General features: G+C 40.5%; 1 protein-coding gene across 1 annotated transcript in view; it reads left to right on the top strand.

Annotated features, from left to right (window-relative positions):
• The window catches only part of PDE4DIP (phosphodiesterase 4D interacting protein), a 175,693-nt gene extending 155,684 nt beyond the window's left edge, over positions 1-20,009 (top strand). Inside the window, exons 26-28 of the mRNA XM_072129165.1 lie at positions 6,395-6,511; positions 19,411-19,813; positions 19,901-20,009. Of these exons, the coding sequence (XP_071985266.1) occupies positions 6,395-6,511; positions 19,411-19,813; positions 19,901-20,009 (629 nt within the window). The remainder of the gene's footprint in view (positions 1-6,394; positions 6,512-19,410; positions 19,814-19,900) is intronic.
• The last annotated feature ends 1,358 nt before the right edge of the window (positions 20,010-21,367 follow it).

Genomic DNA, 21,367 nt, shown 5'->3' with positions numbered 1-21,367 from the left:
ACGGGTGGCACTCTGAGCCCTCTCAGTAGGCACTCAGGCAGTTGCCTGAGCACAGAATTCACCAGACAGGACTTGAGAGATCTTCCTGCAGGCCCAGGTAGCCCAGTACATGAAGCATCTGGGTCTACCTGAGACTGCAGGAAGAAAAGGTGTGGATATGGTCAGATTATCATTGGAGCCATTAAGCTCCTGCTCTTGGCCCCACAATTCTTCCTGTTCATCGGATTGTCAAGGGAAGCTCCAATGGCAATCTGAATTATACCCCCTTCTGTCACAGATATTGTTGTCCTCAGGTCCGCTGAAAACTGTGGTATAACACGGAGCAAGAAGATTTTCATAATTTAATGCTAGAAATGCTGTGTTGGCACTTTGCAATAAATAAATGGGTCTGGTTTGCATTTTGGGCACTCGGTCTCTAAAAGCTGCGCCATCATTGCCATAGAGCAGCAATTTTAGTGGAACTTAAGGCTTGGTGGATAAGAGATGCCTCTAAACACTGGGTTCTCATGAAAGTGGAAATCTTGGGGAACAGATCCATAGACAGCTTCTTATGGGCTTCCTCACTAAATAGCAGTCTCCCAAAATGTGCTAATACATTGAGAAGCCCCAGTAGGCAGGATACCAACTATGGAATCCTAACATACAACAGCTAATCCATGTTAAATATAACAAGCTATGCATCTCTGTATTTGAATATGTAGAAAAAGATTTTGACACCCATAAATGGGCTCAACAGAACATTCCCATGCTACAAGATATAAATACAGATAACAAACTCAAATCATTCACAGATATACAACAAGAAGTCAACTAGAACAGGGAAATGTACTCTTGCTATGAATCATATTTTTCTGAAACAAACACTCCCACAAATGGTCTCTCCAAGGCCTACAAGGAATTTTCATACGATACTATTAAGTCACCATTAATACGATACAAATGTAATGATCCCCTGGGGGAAATTCTTCTGTACACAGTGCACAACATTACTGATACATAAAACAATATATTCCAAGAAAAATCAGGAAAGGACCTTAACACCTTAAAGATACAGCCTAAAATGTATCATTTGTTTGATAATAGCTTCAGAACACATTAACTTATCTATGCTATTTTGAGATTGCTTTTTCATTACACATTGTGCTTTATGTTAGTTGATATGATTTATGTTTTTTTAATGAAAAAAGTGGAAATGTAGCAAGAAAATAAAAAAATCTGCAATTTTTCTAATTTTTTAGACAGACAATCTAACCACTCAAATTACTTAATAAATAAAATTTACCATGGCCTTCACCTCTGCATTATATTGTGATAACTTTGTAAACATTCTTCTAGGATGTTAGCAGACTTACAATAGTAACAGCATTTTTTAGGAAAATTTTGAAAACCAAGTTTATGGACTATTCCAATTAAGAAAGGGCTTTTTAAAAGACCTTGCAATAAGAACCCATCACAAATAACTTTATTCTCATAAATGCCCCCATCCAGCTTTTTAAAACCACTTTTAGATATTACTATTTCGGTGTTTCACAGGAATTAAAGAAAAATATAAGTATAATTTAAAAAAATAATTTTTTTCAATAATATATTAATTTAGGCCTAGAATTTACAAATTAGGTTGTTGGAAAAACTCACATCCCAATTTGTTGCCCAATTCTTTCCGAGCACGCAAATACCTCACATGTGGGTGTAAACTGCTTTTGTGGTACATAACAGGGCACAGAACAGAGCGAGCATCATTGGCTATAAGTGGGTAGATTTTCCTGAAACTGTTTTAGGCCACCATCATTCATTTACAAATACTCTGGGGAATGGGAACATTTAAAAACCCCAACAAGTGACCCCATTTTGGAAACTACACCCCTGAAGGAATTTATTAAGGGGTATAATGACATTTCCTGCCCCCTCTGTGTTTCACAGAAATTAAAATATGGAAGTAAAACTTTGAAAACATTTTTTTTTAAATAATTAATTTAGGCCTAAAATTTACAAATTTATAATGGGTTGTAGGAAAAACCTACATCCCAATTTGTTGCACAATTCCTCCCAAACACGGAAATAGCCCACATGTGGGTGTAAACTGCTTTTAGGGCATATAGCAGGGCACAGAGCAATCACCATTGGCTATGAGTGGGTAGATTTTCCTGAAACAGTTTTATGCTACCATCATTCATCTACAAATACTCTGGGGAATGGGGACAGTTAACAAGTGACCACATTTTGGAAACTAAAATGACTCGCTGTCACTAGAGGAGCACATTAAAGTGTTATTCATCTTTTGCAGTGTCTGTATCTGAACACATGTAGTCATAAGCCTCATCCGCAGAATACTTCCGTGTAGCCATGCGTATATGTATATAGTTTTTATAGCAAGAGTAAATTTGACAGTGAGTCTTTTTGACACCAAAATTGACAGTGCAGGAAAGAGTATGAGTGTAGGTATAAGTATAGGTAATAATGTACCGCTACAGTACTAAAATTCTACTATAAATATAAAACAAGAAACTATATATTTGTATTTTTTTTTGTTTTTTAATATTTTTTTAATAATTTTGTAGTTTTCAAAAATTTTATGATAAAACAAAAAGCCGGTAACTGAAACGTCAGCGCAGGAAGAGATACTAACGCTGAAGGTGTAAGTATATGTAATAAATGTACACGATCTGTTCTACAGGCGTTCCCATTCTTAAGAACACCTGACTTACAGACTACCCCTTGTTGAAGACGGAGCCCTCTTCCCACTATGATCTATGGTGAAGCTCTCTGGTTGCTTTACTTTAGTCCCAGACTGCAATAATCAGCTGTTAGGTGTCAGTAATGAAGCTTTATTGATAATCCTTGGTCCAATTACAGTTAATCTTGAAACTACAATTGTCCCTGGGGCAAAAAAAAAAAAATTTATACAATTATAAAATATACAGTTTCAACTTACATACAAATTCAACTTAAGAACAAACCTATGGAACTTATCTTGTACGTAACCCGGGGACTGCCTGTATATATCCAGCAGCCCTAACCACTATCCCTAATCATTAACCCTAATTGCTATATATTCAGCAGCCCTAATTACTAGCCCTAATTGCCAACCCTAATCACTAACCCTAATCACTATATATATTCAGCAGCCCTAACCACTAGCTGTAATCACTAACCCTAATTACTATATTTATTCAGCAGCCCTAATTACTTGCCCTAATTGCTAACCCTAATGACTATATATAGAATCAAAAAGTGTAGAGCAGCACTGTATAAATAAATTAAGAGTCGGGTGCAGGTCCTCTTGTAGGTTCTGACGCAAACCTCAAATATGTGTAGCAAACGATGCAGCAGCACCCCGGAATACACTGAGGGGACAGAGCTTTTACACACAGCTCTGATCCTGTCACGAAAATGACAGATTCAGACCCGGGAACCAGCTCTCCCCTCCCTCCCTCTTGAACTGGAATTGGTCAGGCTGGATTTGCTGAGCAATCGCAGTGACCGTCAGGCTGTGATTGGTCCCTGGCCAGCTGTCAGTGACAGATGTCATCACGGACTTGTCACCATGTGTTTACAGGTGATGACGCTTTCAATGTATAACGATCTAGATCGTCTTTTTGTTCAAAGTACCCGCTGAAAAAGACTATTGCGTCGTTAAGTTGTTAATATGCATTTTATTGAAGAACAATGGCATTTCATATTCACAATTTCCAAAAATACATCCAAATTTGCAAACCACTTAGAAGCATCTCCCAAACTACTCTATAGATGGCATTATACTTTTTACAGGCCGTCCCCTACTTAAAAACACCTGACTTACATACGACCCCTAGGTACAAACGGAACCCATAAATTACCCCATTATAGAAACTACACCCCTCAACGTACGTAGAACAACTTATGAAGTTTGTTTACCTTTTAATTGTTTTACAGGAGTTAAAAATAAATTAAGTGCAATATTGAAATTAAAATCTTCTTGGCTAACTGAAGGAGTTTTCATAAAATGTACAAATTCTCAGTGGATAATATATAAAAACCCTCCACAAAGCTTGATACCCAATCTCTCCCGAGTACAACAATACCCCATATGTGGTGGTAATGAAGCTGCGCCATTCAGAGCAGATTATGCATTGTCACTTTTTATTGGCTATACAATCTTTAGTTTTTTGGCAATTTGGACATATAAGGGCATATTTTTTGTGACATGAGATGCACTTAACAAATAATTCATTTATGTGGGTCTGTAGCTTATTGATGAGATTTTATTAACTCTTGAATGTATAGAGGAAAAAAAATTTTTAATTTTTGTTTCCTTTCTTTTTGTAAGCTTTGGGGGTCATACACTAAAAATACTATATTACCTTTATTCTATAGATCAATATGATTACGGCGATACCTCAGTTATATAGGTTTTTAATATATTTTTACAATTTTACTGGAAAAAAACTAATATAAAGAAAATCTAATTTGTTTTTGCATTGTCATCTTTTCGGATATAGAACTTAAATATTTTTTGATTGACACAGCTGGTTTAGGGCCTATTTTTTTACATGTTGAGTTGTCTTTTTCAGTGGCACCATTTTGGCACACAACATTTTTTGATCACTTTTTGGAACATTTTTGTAAAGGGATTATATGAAAAGCGTACATTTTGTCAAGTTTTTTTGTTTTTGTTTCTACGGCACTCACCAAGCTGGTTCAATAATGATTCTGAGTTATTGTACAGATTGTTACGGACTTTGGGATTTTTTGGTGATTTTGTGGGTTTTTTTTTTTACTTTATTAGATGTGTATAAGAAATGTTTGTGTTTAGGGGACTTTCACTTTATATGCACTCGTAGAGCCTGGGGCTGCAATTGGAGCAGCGGACTCCCCCCCCCCCCCCCCGGGAAGTGCCACTTGGGGGGGTCCGATACACGTGAAATGCCCCTTACACGCCGCGGTCAAGCGTGACTGTGACGTGTAAGGGGTTAACACCCATGATCGGAGGAATCTCTGATCGTGGGTGTTAGAGGCGGATTTTGACTATAATATACAGTCTTCAAGGAGGGAGCCACAGCACCAAGGGTTAAGTTCCAGAAAGTTTATTCTTTCAGGAGCTGGCGCCAGAAGCTTGACGTAATAGTACTTCAAAATGCGGGAACGCTTCTCCTGCCATGCAGTACTATTACGTCAAGTGTTGGGAAGGGGTTAATCCTGGTTCTTATGAGAATCAAACATTTTTAAAATCCATTGTCACAGAGACCAAAAAATAGTAAAACTACAATAGTAAAATATACAGTTCCTACTTGCATACAAATTCAACTTAAGAACAAACCTACAGAACCTAGCTTGTGCCAGCTCTGAACAATATATCCTGGTATTTCAAATACTTATTGGAGGTGTAAAAGAGAAATTAGCAGCCTAAACACATACAGGCTTCACACACACAGGTTTTTTTGGTTCCAAATACTTAGCCGCCTCAAGAATATAACTAACATTCAAGTTTTATGGGGCCCAGAAGTTGCACTGCTTTCCCTTAATCTGGAACATCTCACAAACCAAGACATAACCATAATCCCACATGTTTTACCAGTAACAAGAAATGCCATTGCTTCTAATTGGAAAAGCAAAGACCTCCCTACTATCGTTGAAATTAAAAGAAAGATAAGTTTGAAGCAGATGATAGCATGCAACTAAGGGCATAGTAAAACCTTTGACTCCAAATGGAAGAAATAGGATTAATCTAGTTGACATTATTTTAAACAATTGTCCTAGAGTATGATATCATTGAACAACATAAAATGAGGCAATGCCATAAGGGGCACAAATGAAAAACTGGTGTAAGCTACTTTAGATTTATTTTTGTTTAGCTCTGTTCTTTATTTGTTCTTTTATTTATTTTAATGTTGGCTTCATTTTTATTAAGACCTACTGACCTACCAGCAAATCCTAGTACTTATACATTACTTGTGCGGGTGGAGGCCAAGCTCAGCTTTTGGACCTCACCTTTGTGCTCCTGTACAGCTTCTCCCTGTCCCACAGATGTCAGCTTACCAGGCTGGGAGCTGTGAAGGAGCAGGAGGGAGGAGCTGTACAGGTGCACAAAGGTAGGGGCCAAGAGCTGAACAGTCTGCAGACAAGTCACGTGTTGTTTTTTGAGATGCATCCAAAGCAAAGCCCAGCCCCTGGGACTACACAGATGATTCTGTCAGGGTGCAAGGAAAGATATAACACAATTATATTAGAGAAAGCAGAAAGGTATATTTGCAATGCAGCTGTAATGGGCTTCTGTAACCTGTCTTTAGTAATAATGAGGTGCCTGGTGACAGGTTCCTTTTAAAGCCTTTTTGCTATAAAACTGCAGAATCTTGGGTATAAATATTATTTTTTATCATGTTTGAGCCTTTTCAAACTATTCATTTTCCATCTATAGACAGACATTTTTTGAAGCATGAAACCAGAGATACTCATATGGACTTTCTGGACCTTGGCTATGAAACCTGTGGAAAGAGTGAAAATGAACTTGATCGAGAAGAAACAACAAGTCCAGGTGAGACAGCTGATCAATACACTAGAATTCTTATCTGTAATTGTAAAAAAATAAAAAATAAAAAAATTTGACTAGTGACACTTTATAACATCTGTTTTATTATTTTCAAATAGAAATTTAATTTGAAATGTAATTAAAGAATTGTAGCACTACAAAATCTAACCAAAAATTAAAGGATAATATCATATTATAATATTATAAAAAAGTGTAAAATAATATTGTTAATGAGACACAGAAGATGTGAATCCAAAATGAATTCTTCATTGTTTGCATCTTACCCTACAAAATACAGCTGCCACAATCATGACTACCAAAGTTGAGTCCCAACTAAGCAGTGGCATTCATTTTCAAAACCATTGTGACAGCGTAGAGTTTGGTGCAGTTTGTGCAGAGAGACCGCAGAGGAAAAGGCACCCACTTTCACCCTAAGCTAGCTTCAGCTGTTTGACAGAATAGATTTAACATCTCCTCTGTCCCAAATTGTCTAGCCATTTGTAAATAGTACTCCCTCCACAGAATTCTCACAAAGGAGTTCTCCCACTATAGATACATGTATGCAACACCCCTGCCAATACAGTAGCGAATAGCACCCTTTCCAGGTCAGGAGCAGCTTTGACAGCAGGATTTGCACAGCTTTGACAGGTATTTAACAGGGGTGTGCGCTGGGATTGGGTCGCACAGAAAAAAATTGTGGAGCAGCTGTAATGCAATAGAAATCTGGGGGCGTGCCGTCGGACTATCGGACTGCGCAGGATTTAAGATTCAAATTGTGTTGCAAGACAATGCACTTACATGCAACAGGAAGAAGGTGAACTCAGTCGGACCTGAGCGGGGAAGCGACACACGCAGGATATCAGGTGCACAATCTTAGTGAATCTCGGCACAGTGCATTATTTCGGACAATTCACTTTCTGTGAACTCCAAGGAATAAGTAAATGTCCCCCAGTGTGAATAGCACTCGGTTAGTGCCGTCACAATAAAAAATCCCAGGAACTGGGTCAGGAGACTGTAATCCAGAGCTGCAGATTCTACAGTTTGGACACACCTCCATCTAAATTATTCCAGCCTGCATATACTATTAGGCAGGTGCACTATTCCTGCGGGCCACTCCAGTACCAGAATCCGAATCTGCTGTTGACCGTTTTGGCCCATTGCCTGCTACCTGTTTAATAAAGAACCGTGAGTTGATTTGCACAACGTTGCCTCTGTCTGATCCCTGGATATGGCTGTCTACCACCTTGGGCTTCCCCATCCATTGCTCAGTGACCTATCTTACAGACAGTCAGGGATTTCCCCAGAGAGAAACAAGTACTTCAACCTCTCCCTCATTATTTCTTGCACACACCACCGGCTGGAGACCTGCCAGGCTATAGGATAGCCCTCCGGTCCCCAAGCACCGTGACTTCAGAGTGCCCTAGGCCCCAATCTCCAGCCACTCCGGTATTCTGGGCCCAGTTTGTCTCCAGGCCCCAAGAAAAGGCTAGGCCCCGGTGGGGAATATGCTGCAGCTACATATTCCCTAGCCACAGGATAGTCAAAAACTATAGACTCGGAACATTTGAGTAATATTGGACAAATGATAAACAGCGTAATGCACTGTAGATAAAATATTGTTGGACTTTTTTCAAGCTTACTAACTACAGTATATAAATATGTAATAGTATAGTATGTCAATAAGTCGATATGGAGAGAGGGTGCATTACACCTGCCACATGTCTGGTAACTTGTCATATGTTGATCAATTGTAGAATTATACATGGTGGGGCATCGTCACAGGATTAGGGGTTATAACAAATGTGCAATGTTGCTATCCTGGGTATAAAAGATGCTATATAATTTCAACAGAAAAAAAGTGCAAAGTGCACCATCTGTAAACAACCACAATAAAACTGTTCTCTCAATTATCTTATGCAAGTTTTTGTTGTTTGACAAAAAAAAAAAAAAAATCAACTGGGGACATATATCATAGTCTTTTTTTATTTGGTATATAATGGAGATATTTGGGTCTTTTTTCTTGTGCAACTCTTGGCTTCTTTTTGAGACTTTTTGTTGCAAATGTCTCAAATTCGCATGGACACAAGTCATGTGAGGGTTATATCGCGGAGTGGACACTACTGCAAAGGCGTTGTCCTACATTTTTAAGCACTCTAGTCACACCCCACGGAGATGAGAACATATGAGGCTGCAGTCACACGTTGCGTTTTGGTTGCGTATTCATTGTGTTTTTAAAGACATTACAACAGCTGAGGAGAGGTAATTTGCCTAATTACATTACTCTTAACATTTGCGTTTACAAAATGCACATGTTACCACATTGTTAACCCCTTAAGGACGCAGCCATTTTACAGCTTAAGGCTCAGTCCCATTTTTTGGATTCTGACCTGCGTCTCTTTATATGGTTATAACTTTTGAACACTGTTACTTATCAAAGCGATTCTGAGATAGTTTATTCCTCACATGTTGTACTTCATTTTAGTGGTAAATTTTGGCTGATAAGTTTTGCGTTTATTTACAAAAAAAGAAAAAAAATGATGAATTTTTAGAAAAATTTGCCATTTTCGAAATTCAAAATGACCATGTTTTCAGGCAGATCGATTTACCACCTAAATAACTTGCAGAATAACATTATTTGTCTACTTTACATTTTCATAATTTTTGAAATGTTTGGATAATTTATTTTGATGTCACGCGGCCTACAAATCGAATAGCGATTTTCCGTATTTTCAGAATTGACTATTTTGGGGATAAATACTGTTTGAAATCAAATTTTACATATTTAGCAACAAAAACCCCCTATATAACCAACCCATTTTTAAATCTGCACCCCTCAAACTATCAGAAACAGCATTTACAAAGATTGTTAACCCCTTGAGATCTTCATAGTAATTGAATCAAAATGGCGGTGAAATTTAGAATGGTCAAATTTTGTTGGTTATAGGTTCATTTAGCCCTAAAATTTACACATTTCCAAAAGATAAAAAGAGAAAACTCACCATAAAATTTGTTCTACAATTTCTCCTGAGTGCCGCGACCCCCCACATGTGGTTGTTACTTGTGTTATGGGGGCACAGCGAGGCGCCGAAGGGAAGGAGCACCCTGCAGCTGCCAGGATTTTAGTTTTCTGGTTGCCCCCTTTTGAAGGCTATAAAATTTTCGCTTTTCCGTTATTTGGGCCATGTGATGGCATTTTTTTTGCGGGACAAGATGCTTTTTCCAGTGTTACCATTTTGGGGTTGGTATCACCTATTGTTGAAAATTTAGGAACTTTTTTTTAGTTGAGTAGAAAAGCATCAATTCTGTACTGGATTTTTTACTTTTTTTTTTTTTTGTGTTCACCGTATAGCCTAAAAATCATGTTATCTTTATTCTATGGGTCGATACGATTACGGGGATACCAGACATGAATATTTTTACTAAATTTGCCAAATAAAACCCTAATGTGGGGAAAAATCTATCATTTTTGCATCGCCGTCTTCCAAGTGGCATAACATTGTTACGTTTTTGGCTACAGAGCTGGTTGATGGCTTGTTTTTTGCGGGACATGTTGTTCTTTGCAAAGGTACTCATTCTGGAGTACATATGTTTTGTTGATCACTTTTTATTGCATTTTTAGTGGGATACAATAGGTAAAAATCATAATTTTTGGCGGGTTTTTAACGTTTTTTTTTTTTTTTACGGCGTTCATCATATGGGTTCAATAGTTATTTAGTTTTATTCTATGGATTGTTACGGATGCGGTGATACTATATATGTGGGGTTCGTGTTATGATTTTGACTTTTTTGAGTGTTATATGTCTCTTTATATGTTTTGGGGCTTATGGGCATTTTTAGTGATTTATAAAGTTATTTTTTATTGAAAAACATTTTTTTAAAAATTTTTTTACATTTCACAGACGCCATCTTAAAGGTAAACCCTCCAGGCTTCTCTGGGGTCCCGATCGAAAACGGTGCGGGGGGCGATCGTGGGGTAAAGACCCCCAGAAGGCATGTTAAATGCCGCGGTCGCGTTGACCGCGGCATTTAATGGGTTAAACGCCCGCGATCGGAGCCCACTCCGACCGCGGGTGTTAGCCGGGGATGTCAACGGTAGATTACCGTTGAAATCCCGCGGCTAACGATGCCGGTTCGGCTGCTATACAGCGCTGAACCGGCATCGTCTCTGCGCAGTAGCTGTACTGCGCTGAGCGCTATTCGCGGGACTCAGCGCAGTACAGCTACGGCGCAGAGCGCTAAGGGGTTAACTCCTGAATTACACCAAAATTATTTTTCTCAAAGCTCTCATGGCTTTGAATTTCAACCCACAAAGTTTCAGCCTCCTCACACTCTTCTCAGACCACTGTCTCATTCACAATCGCTTTTAAGTCTCCTCTGACATAGACATAGACCACCTCCTCTCCTATTTGCCCTGTCTTTCCGAAAGAGTGTAAAACCTTGAATTTTAACACCCCAATCATGCGATGCATCGAGCCATGTATCCTCTACACCAACAACATCTAACTGTTCCTCTAATAGCAGAGCCTCAAGCTCGCCCATTTTGCCTGTGATACTTTCATTTTCCACAGTTATTTTCTGATTTACATGCCAGAAGTAATTTTACCGGCACATATATCCTCACTACTGCTTTATAACTTGTGGATCTCCTTATCCACTGCTTTAGTCCCCCATACACCGTCCACCTCACTGCCCACCAAAATAACCTGTCCCCTCTCTGACCTGTCCACCCCTGTGTGTGTTTTCCTTTTCCTCCTCCCCTGATCCTAGTTTAAATACTCCACAAGCTGTGAAAAACTTGTACACCAATGAAAAGTCAGCCCAAGTGCTCTAGGAACCCAAATCCCTCTGCTCTGAATGATGCATTTAACTCCCTGAGCTCCCGCTGTCTGCTCTTTGTAGCACAGGTAGAATTCCGGAGAATACTACCTTGGAGGTCCTTCCCTCAAGCTTTGAACCTAATTCTTTAAAATTATTCTTCAGGCTCCTCCACCTACCATCTATTCTGTCATTGGTACCAACATGGACCACGACAGCTGGGTCATCCCCAGCCCCTCCCAGTAATTTATCCACCCTTTCCACCACATGCTGAACCCTGGCACCTGGGAGACGGAAAACCATTCCGTTGAGGCGGTCTAGGCGACAAATTATTCTATCCGTCTTCCTTATTATAGAGTCCCCTACAACCACTAGCTGCCTTGGCTTACCTGCACTCCCATCCACCCTACTACTAGCTGGTCTGCTCCCCCGGCTGTAAGGGAGAGCAGGATCCACTAGGGTCCTTACATCATTGCAGAATTTTGCTTGGATGTTCAGAGTCTTCCTTCCTTTTCTTTGACCCCTTTCTATCCCCTCTATTTACAGTAACCCAGCTACCCACCTGGCCCTGCTGGCTTACCTCTACATCCTCCCCTTCTACCCGCTTATTGCTTGCTCAGTGAGCAGCATACTCCTCTCAAGATTGTCGATTGCTGGCAGCTGTGCAATATCTTCCTCCAGATCTCTAACACGAGCTTCTAGTAGAAAAATATGGGCACATCTGTCGCAGCGGTATTCACCCTGGAACTCCCGCTCCAGCAGTGTATACATGCGGCAGAGTGTGCACTGTAGTATACCACCAATCTTGCTAGCCATATCCTAGTAACAAAACTGTGATGAGTATATAAAATCGACATATAAATTGTAGATTACTTTCAGTTCTGTGGACTTCTCTTTTTCAAACTCTGCTTTTTTCAACTCAACATAGAACCACAGGCCAAATGAGCAAACTCAAAAATGAGCTACTCCCACTTAATTTATCAGGTGTGAAACTAATCCCTCCTCCCAATTAGCAGACCAGGAAAAGAAAGGAAAAAAAAGCTATTTAACCCCTTAACGCTCTGCGCCGTAGCTCTACGGCGCAGAGGTATAAGGGATGTATGAAGAGGGCTCACGGGCTGAGTCCTCTTCATACAGAGGTGGGGGTTTTTGCATTTTGCAAAAAACCCCCACCGCTAATAACCGCGGTCGGTGCTTGCACCCTCTAAACCCTCTAAACGCCGCCGGCAAAGTCGCCGCCGGCGTTTAAAAGAAGGCGGCGCGCTGGCGCCGCCATCTTTTTTCTGATCGCCACGCCCCCGAACGTTATCGGGGGGCGGCAATCGGTTACCATGGTAGCCTCGGGTCTTCTTTTGACACGAGGCTACATGGCTTATGCAGGTTCGTTACAATGAGCCAGTGGCTCATTGTAATGTATGACCTGCAAAAATGCCATATATTGCAATACTGTAGTATTGCAGTATATGGTAGGAGCGATCTGACCATCTAGGGTTAATGTACCCTAGATGGTCTAAAAATTAGTGAAAAAAAAAGAAAAAAAAAGTTTAAAAATAAAAAAAATTAATAAAATATTAAAAGTTCAAATCACCCAAGTCCCAAAATGCCAGATCTATCAAAATATAAAAACGGTTACGGCCGGCGGTGACCTCCGAGGCGGGAAATGGCGCCCAAATGTCCGAAATGCGACTTTTACACCTTTTTACATAACATAAAAAATGAAATAAAAAATGATCAAAATGTCGCACAGACCTCAAAATGGTAGCAATGAAAACGTCGCCTCATTTCGCAAAAAAATGACCCCTCACACATCTCTGTGCGCCAAAGTATGAAAAGGTTATTAGCGACAGAAGATGGCAAAAATTTTTTTTCTTTTTTGTACACATTCGTTTAATTTTTGAAAATGTATTAAAACACAATAAAACCTATATAAATTTGGTATCACCACGATCGCACCGAGCCAAAGAATAAAGTAGGCATGTTATTTGGAGCGAAGAGTGAAAGTCGTAAAAACTGAGCCCACAAGAACGTGACGCACATGCGTTTTTTTTTCACATTTGGAATTTTTTTTCAGCTTCGCAGTACACGGCATGTTAAAATAAATAACATCACGGGAAAGTAAAATTTGTTAAGCACAAAATAAGCCCTCACACAGGTCTGTACACGTAAAAATGAAAAAGTTATGGATTTTTGAAGTTGGAGAGCGAGAAATCAGCTGGAAAACCCTGCGTCCTTAAGGGTTTAAATTGTGACACTAAGAAAAATGCCTTGCTACTACCTATATACTCAGTCCACAATCACCCAAACCACAGATACACTCTTAGAAACACAAGCCAAAATTACTTCTGAAGTTCACACCTATTGGTACTCAGGTGCCTAGTTCCAGGATCCAATACGCCTCCCGCATACGTAAGGTCCTGGTCAAGTCCCCGCCTTTGCGGGTTGCGGGTTACAACCCGAAGACCAGATAGGTCTCCATGGTGTGTGAATCGAAATATTTGGACAAGCCTGACAGACTCTGGGAATAGGCAAGTTCTTTGTTGGAAGAAATGTCTGAAATATGTTCTTTTTCAATTTTCTAAATTGTACATCCTACATACTGTAAATTGCATAGTTGACAGGTCACTAGATATAAAATGTGATCGCTGGCACAGTTTAGGTGTGTTTTAATATTTTATATTTTGCCAGTGTGTGATGAAGAAAAGGTAGTGGACTGTTGTACATAACAGCAAATATTGCAACGGATGTGACTACATTTAGAACTACCAGTGTATCTGAGCCAAGTTGTATTAGTAGTATGTGAGGTAAAATGGTTAGGTGAAACCAACTTTCCCAGAGAGGGGGCATTGCTTGAAACAAAACGCACTCCTTTTTTAAGTACTTTTGCTAAAATGTCATCTTGATATAAGATAGGGATGTATTTTTGATAATATTTGTGTGATTTCTCTGTAATGATTGCTGTATACTGTACTGAATGTTACTGTATGTCACTCATTGCGCTGCATGTCACGTGATTTTTGTCTGGCACTAGTATATAATAAATCTGTTCTTGATTTTTGTTAAAAGATATAGACATTCTGGACATGTGGGATTTGTTGTAGCCTCTGGCACTTCGTCGAGGCTACTAAGCTGAGGAGTGTATTATGATGTTCAGCAGCAGCTGAGGTGTGTATTATGAGGTTCTGCAGCTGAGAAGTGTTTTGTGTTCTGTAGCAGCTGAGTTGAAGCTTCAGTTTTATTACTGGTGGAGGGGAGGGGCTCAAATTTTTAGGTTTGACCTGTTGGTTAAATGACCTCAAAACTACCCTGACTATGACGGGGCTGTTTGGTATGATAAACTAGCGAATATTTTAGGGAAGAGGGGACTGTTTTAGTTTCTGAATTGTTAATGTTGCCATGTGAGTTAACTGCAACAGCCTACTGAGGCTCTGCTGCCCACGGGCCTACTAAGACCTGGAGCCGGCTCTGATGTGGTGGATAATTTTGTCCCCCTGCTACACAAAAATTTAAAGATGGGTTGGAAGCCTGGTGTAGACCTGATTGGGGGTAGAAACCTGGTGAAAAGTGTACCTCAACTGCTCTATGTTCTCCACAACCCTCTAACCTGTTAGACTGTTTCACAGAGTACAGGGGCTATTCTGAAAACTGTTATGGAAAAAGGAACTTCCAGGTATGAAAATGAGCTAAAACAGAGGGACGATGGTCTCCCTCAAACCCCTGGGTGACAGGTATGCATCCCTCCATAGCAGCAATTAAGGTGGGCATTACAGAAACACTATGTGCCGTACGGTATCCATCATGTCAGTACCTGTCCAGCAACCGCAACCAGGCTTGGCTCTAGCTATCAGTCTACGTAAGTGGTGGAGAACTCACCCTGCGATGTCCCTGTGGACTAAGGCCCTGCCTAAAGCAGATAAACCAAGCAAGTAACCCTTTCTGGGCAGGGCTGAAATGCAAGGAGCAGGGTGTGGCTCAGATATTAAAACCCAAACACTAAGCCACAGTTCACACACAAATTAACGTCACCTATTTTGCCAACTGAGGTTAGAGCTACGTTTTGGCATGGATGGGATACATCACTATTATTGTCCATAGTGTGGTCCAAAATTAAAGAGTTGATAGGTGTGGAAGGCTACAGTATATATTTCCCCATTTGGCATAATCCCAAACTCCCTGAATTGCTTCCCTTGGAGGGTTTCTTTCCCTGGGAGTACAGGGGTATACAATTCTTGACCCAGCTAATGGATGGAGACAATTTTAAATAATTTGAGGACCTGAGAAAGTTTGACCTACCCCATACGCAGTTCTACAAATTTTTACTGCTGCGACATGCTTCTCTTTTTTTAATTGAAGGCAAAGAAATTCCAAGCCTTTCATTTTCATTTTAGAATAACGGTACAGTAGCAAATAGGTTACTCCGAACAGCCGGAGAGGCCGACAATTTACAGATTGTTGGTATTATCCTGGTGACAGCAAGGACACGGTGATGTAGGATATATATTATATCTAAATAACACTCTATACAAAAGAAATAGCTGGCCCAGCGCATCAGCGTTGGACAACGCGCCGTGGGATCGCGACTGGACCGGGTAAGTAAATGTGCCCCAATATCTCTGCCCTGAAAGTGTTATATCTTCAGTGGCTCCCAGTGTTGGTGCTCTGGTGGGAAACCTTTGTGTGCGTTCTATGGCAAATAAGGGTGTGAGAACGTTAGACCCGAATTTTTCTCTTTACAGGCTTCAAAAAACTTCACAGGTGCTCAGTCAGCTCTTTAGGGCACCCCACTATATGCAGGTTGTACCTCTGCAGCCTGTTTTCTATGTCTTTGAGCTTATCCAACAGCATGGAAATCTTTGCAAGTCCCATTTTACAGGCGTCAGGTCATCACCCAGCTCCCTGTCCTCTACCGCATTTATTCTGTCATTAACTCTGTTGATGTAAGACATCTTCCTTTAATCCGCCACCCCCATAGTGGGTCTTCCTGGTCATCAGGGTTGAGCCACAATCCTTCAGGGTTGGTTCTGCTGGGATCTCATGAAATGCTTGCAGGGTAGAGGATTTGTTACACTCTAGTGGTCCCACTGGTATAAATGGCTGTGTCTTGTTGATTTCAGTCCCCTGTTGTGCCTCCTCTCTGCCCTCATTATGTGCATCGGGGGATACAGGTATTGTGCCATTGCATTCTAGAGCATGTGCTAGTGCGGCTGTCAATGGTGGGGGGGGGGGGAAAGGATTCACTGCTGGGTCAGCTTGTACAAAACACCCCATATGCGCAGCAATGCGCCTTGTTTCCTGCCATAACGCCATGTTTCCTCACCGTGACAGGGGGGCCACTTGTCTTCCCCTCCTTTTCCCCTCACCACCTTACCTGTACCCATGTTCCTCCAATGCCCCGGAGGGTCTGTGACCTCCTCAGAGTCTATAGCAGGCGGTTAGCAGTGGAGAGGTTCAGACAGGCAGGATTAATTAAGGAACTGCTGCAGGAGCGTCTGTGAGGTGCATCTGTTTAAGATTGGCACGGTCTTCATAAATCTATTATTCTGGCACACGTCAGTAAAAAATGTGCCGTTAATGCCGACAAAGCACTATCACCCCCTTTTAGGTAGACATTATTAGGTAGACAATAGGTAGACAATATTTCAGTCTTGTCGGACACAGTGCTGCTTCAACACAAAACTGACACAGACCCTGTAAAAACATATGTGCAAGCAGTTTGCACATTCTTTTCAGTGCAGTCAGAAAGAAATCTGGCACAAATGCTTTAATAAACATGAACCTATGAGTTATGTTTTGTCTGTGTTATGTTCTTCTCATTTTCTAAAACTTAGTTGTACTTTTTTTTTTTTTTTTTTTTTTTTTACCTTTACAAATCACTGGTTAGACCACACAAAGAATATTCATCGTAGAGCTGGAACAGGTGCAGAGGAGAGCAACCAAGATTATTAGGGTAATGGTAGGACTAGACTACAGGAACAGATTACAAAAATTGGGATTATTCAGTTTAGAAAAAAGCCGATTTAGGGGAGACCTTATTACAATGTACAAATACCTGAACGGACAGTACAAGGATCTCTCCAAAGATCTTTTTATACCCAGACCAGGACAAGGGGGCATCCTCTGCTCCTAGAGGAGAGGCTATTCTACCATCAACATAAACAAAGGTTCTTTACTGTAAGAGCAATGAGACTATGGAAAACTCTGCCACAAAATGTTTTAATGGCTGATAATTTGAACATGTTCAAGAGGAGCCTGGATGCCTTTCTGGAGAGCAATTATATTACATCTTATGAGAATAGAACTTTTTAATCACCTTATTAGGGGTCTGGAAGGGTTCTTGCCTTCTACTGGATCAACGCAATATAATGTATAGGTTGGACTTTATGGACTGATGTCTTTTTCTAACCTTTTAAATATGATACTATGATATAATGAAGAAGGGGGGTATGGCTGGCACTCTGGAATTCTGGATGGTAGAGGTGATGAAGATAAAGACAAAGATCTGTGTGTCAGGTGGTGACTTAATAAGCTGTCCTAGGCCAAATATGTAGAAGGTGAAGAGTAGGGGTCCCAGGACAGAGCCTTGTGGGAAACCAATAGAGGGAGCAAGTTGATGAGGTGGTATGAGATCACTCTCATACCACCTTGACACAAACACTGGAAGTCTGGTAGAAGAGGTATGAGGAGATCCAGCAAAGGGCCACATCAGTGGTGCCAAGGGACCAAAGAGAATGGGATTGGTCGGGTAAAAAGATCGGTATAAACCGACACACTGTTCAATGGTGCATCAAATTGAAATTTTTTATTAAAGTAGAGATGAACAACGCGTTTCGGGAACGCACCGCTCCATTCATCAGGTACAAGTAACAGCTTTTCAAAGTAGATAATTGGCCAAATCTTTGAGCCGCATAGAGATATATGCGAATAACAAAAGTCGTTTTAAAGACACAGAACTGTGTGTAAGTTCCAGTGATAACGGACCCCTAGTTGGAAAGGGACTGAAGTTCTATAGATTAGTTGGCAGCCGGTAGTGGAGTGCTTTGTGTTAGCTTGTCCACCATCTCTACTTTAATAAAAATATCAATTTGATGCACCATTGAACAGCGCGTCTGTCATACCCATCATCTTTGATTCATGTGTTATCACTATTGCACTGTGTAAATCTTTGTACTTAAGGAAAAAAAAGACTCTGTAACCAGAATGAATAGTTAATAGTGTCAAATAGATGAGGACTGTAGACAGCTTGGTGCGTTTTGAGTCAAATATTTCACAGTGATCACCATGGCTCTCCAATGCTGGGAATCGATGTTTATGTTGTTTAATACACATCTCTAACTAGATCAGGAAAATGGAAGCGGAGGTCTAGGCTGAATGTGAAAAGCAGCCTAAAGAACTGTAAACTCAAAATCTTGACTGAAATCTTTTCCTCAGCATCTAGTCACAACCAGCTCCTCCCTTTTGGTTAGACTCGTTAGAGGATTGATTTGGGAGACTCCTCCCTCAGAAGATTCTAGAGGCTTTCGGAGGAAGTCTGGCTGAGGGAAGGTCATGTGACTAAAACTCTTGCACGCTTACAATTATGCAAGTAGGTATCAGCATAGAACAAACATTACCTGAATCACATAATACATTACATTTGGCAGCTCTCAACCACCCGACAACTATATCATCCAGTAGCTGAGATGAGGTACTGGGACACTATAGGAATTGGTTCAGTTCTTATCAGTAACGGGGTGGGCATTGAAAATCCTGGGTAGGTTGTAGGGCTCGAAGTTTGAAACTTTCCCTGTTGCTGCCTATTTTGATTTTGAAGTGTTAGGTAAAACAGCAGAAAATAATTGTCTGGAATTGTGAGATAGGGAAGATATATGATTAATAAAGCAATCCAGTTTAGTAGACGCGAGTTCAGATTTGTTGGTGAATACCACCTGCTTGTATGACATGAAGTCTTCCTTGGAGAGAAATTTCTTCCAATGCCATTTGGAAATCCTGGCACTTTAAATAAAATGTACCAAAAGTATTATTTATGCTTAGTAAACGATATAGATGTTGTACCTATAGTTTTATTCTAAGAATCTATATTTTCATTTATACAGAATGTGAAGAGGATGAAGACATGTTAAATCACATGGTAACAGAGGACTCTAACTGTCAAAGCAGGTTTTGTATGGATACAACATCCTCTAAGAACAAGTGCTCTTGGCATAGTGACCAGAAATCAGATGTTGAGGTTCTACAAAAACATATGTCGAAGCTGAAGGACCAGTTAGAGACATCTCAGGAGCTGATGAAACATCTGCAAAACCAAAGTTGTCCATCCCTCAAATCTCACAGCTTCACAGAAGACGATGAGGGCTGGCAGTCTGATACAAATGTACATCATTCATATACATTTTTAGAGCAATTAGCTAAAAGAGTATCTAAACTGGAATCTTATTTTTACAACTTCCAAAAAGATGCGGGAACTCAGCACCATATCAAACAAATTGCAGGTCCCGGGTAAGTAAAATCTTTCTTTACTGGATTTTTTCCTTTTAAACAATATTTAGTATCTGTAAAGTTATAGTGATTTTACCAAATTATTAGATGGGATTCCCCCTATAAAAACAAACAGAACGATGCCTGCATTGTGCATCTTCTTTCCAAAGTTTCTGTTCTGAAAGAGTTTGACAAAAATCTCTCTCACCAGAGGTGAAGTGTGCGGAGACTCAAGTCTGTCTGTCTATGCCCTCAAGATAAGGCCAGCCTGCTTAACGACAGATCCCATGATGCCTTGTGTTTTCAGGACGTATATGGTGACCAGCCCGGCAGATTCCATCACATGGAGGAGCAGGGAACATGTAAAAAGTGAAAGGAATCATAAGTAAATCAGTAACATGAAGTCTCGAGACTGTGCTGTGTGAGAACTAAGGGTTAATAGATTATCTGCACAGAGCTGATACTGCTGATGACAAGGTGGTGGAGGGGGAGCGGCATGAGGTGCACAGAGAGACAGAGAAAGTTAAGTAGTTATGTAGAATCACAAACTGAGATGGAGGGACCGATAGGGAACAGGGGAAATCTTGTACCACACTATTCTTCGCATGAGACATCTGTATCCACAGTCCCGAACACACTGAGCTCTGCTACTTACACAGAGACAGCTCTGTCACATGACCTCCTCTGTGAACAGGCAGCAGCAGCCCCTCCCTTTCCATGAAACCATCCAGTTTGTAGAGTTTGTTTATAATACGGAATCCAGGGCTAGTCAGCAAAGGCAGAGGAAGCATCCATTGCAGTACTGAGATAATCTGAGGGTCATAGAAAAGAAACTACTGGATAAAGGTAACTATGTGGGTCACCTACTAGGGTTTAACCCCTTCCCGCTCCATGGTGTATATATCCGCCGGTGAGCGCAGTGACTTAGCGCTCAATGGCGGATATATCCGCTGATGCCGGCTCAGCTCTGGATTGGAGCCAAACCAGCATTGGGATATTTGGGGTGCCAGCTGTAACTAACAGCTAACACCCCAGAGTAACAACCCCAGTCAGAGTGGGCTCCGATCACGGGTGTTTAACCAGTTAAATGCCGCAGTCATTGCGACCGCAGCGTTTAACCAGTTAAATGCCGCAGGCAGCGCAACTGCAGCATTTAAAATGCCATCCAGGGGTCTTTCCCTGGGGACCGATCAGGTTCATAGGCTGACACTGCTAATACCGTGCAATACATCAGTATTGCAGAGTATTATCATGAACAAGCAATCAGATGATTGCTTGCACATTTCCCATGGTGGTAGTAATAATAAAGTAGTAAAAAAATATGTTATTCAATAAAAAAATTTTACTAATAAATTAATAAAAATGCCCATAAGCCCCAAAACATATCAGAATCACTTTGATAAGCAACATTGTTCAAAAGTTATAACCATAAAAGCAGCGCAAGTAAGAATATAAAAAATTGGGATGAGCCTTAAGCTATAAATTGGCTGCACCTGGCCAAAAGGTGCACTACTCTTTTAGCCTGGATTTGGAAGTGGGGTGATTTTTTATACTTTTGTATTTTTCTGTTTGTAT

The sequence above is a fragment of the Engystomops pustulosus genome, chromosome 10, assembly GCF_040894005.1.
Source record: "Engystomops pustulosus chromosome 10, aEngPut4.maternal, whole genome shotgun sequence".
Lineage (NCBI taxonomy): Eukaryota > Metazoa > Chordata > Amphibia > Anura > Leptodactylidae > Engystomops > Engystomops pustulosus.
This window is presented reverse-complemented; position numbering and strand designations above follow the sequence as displayed.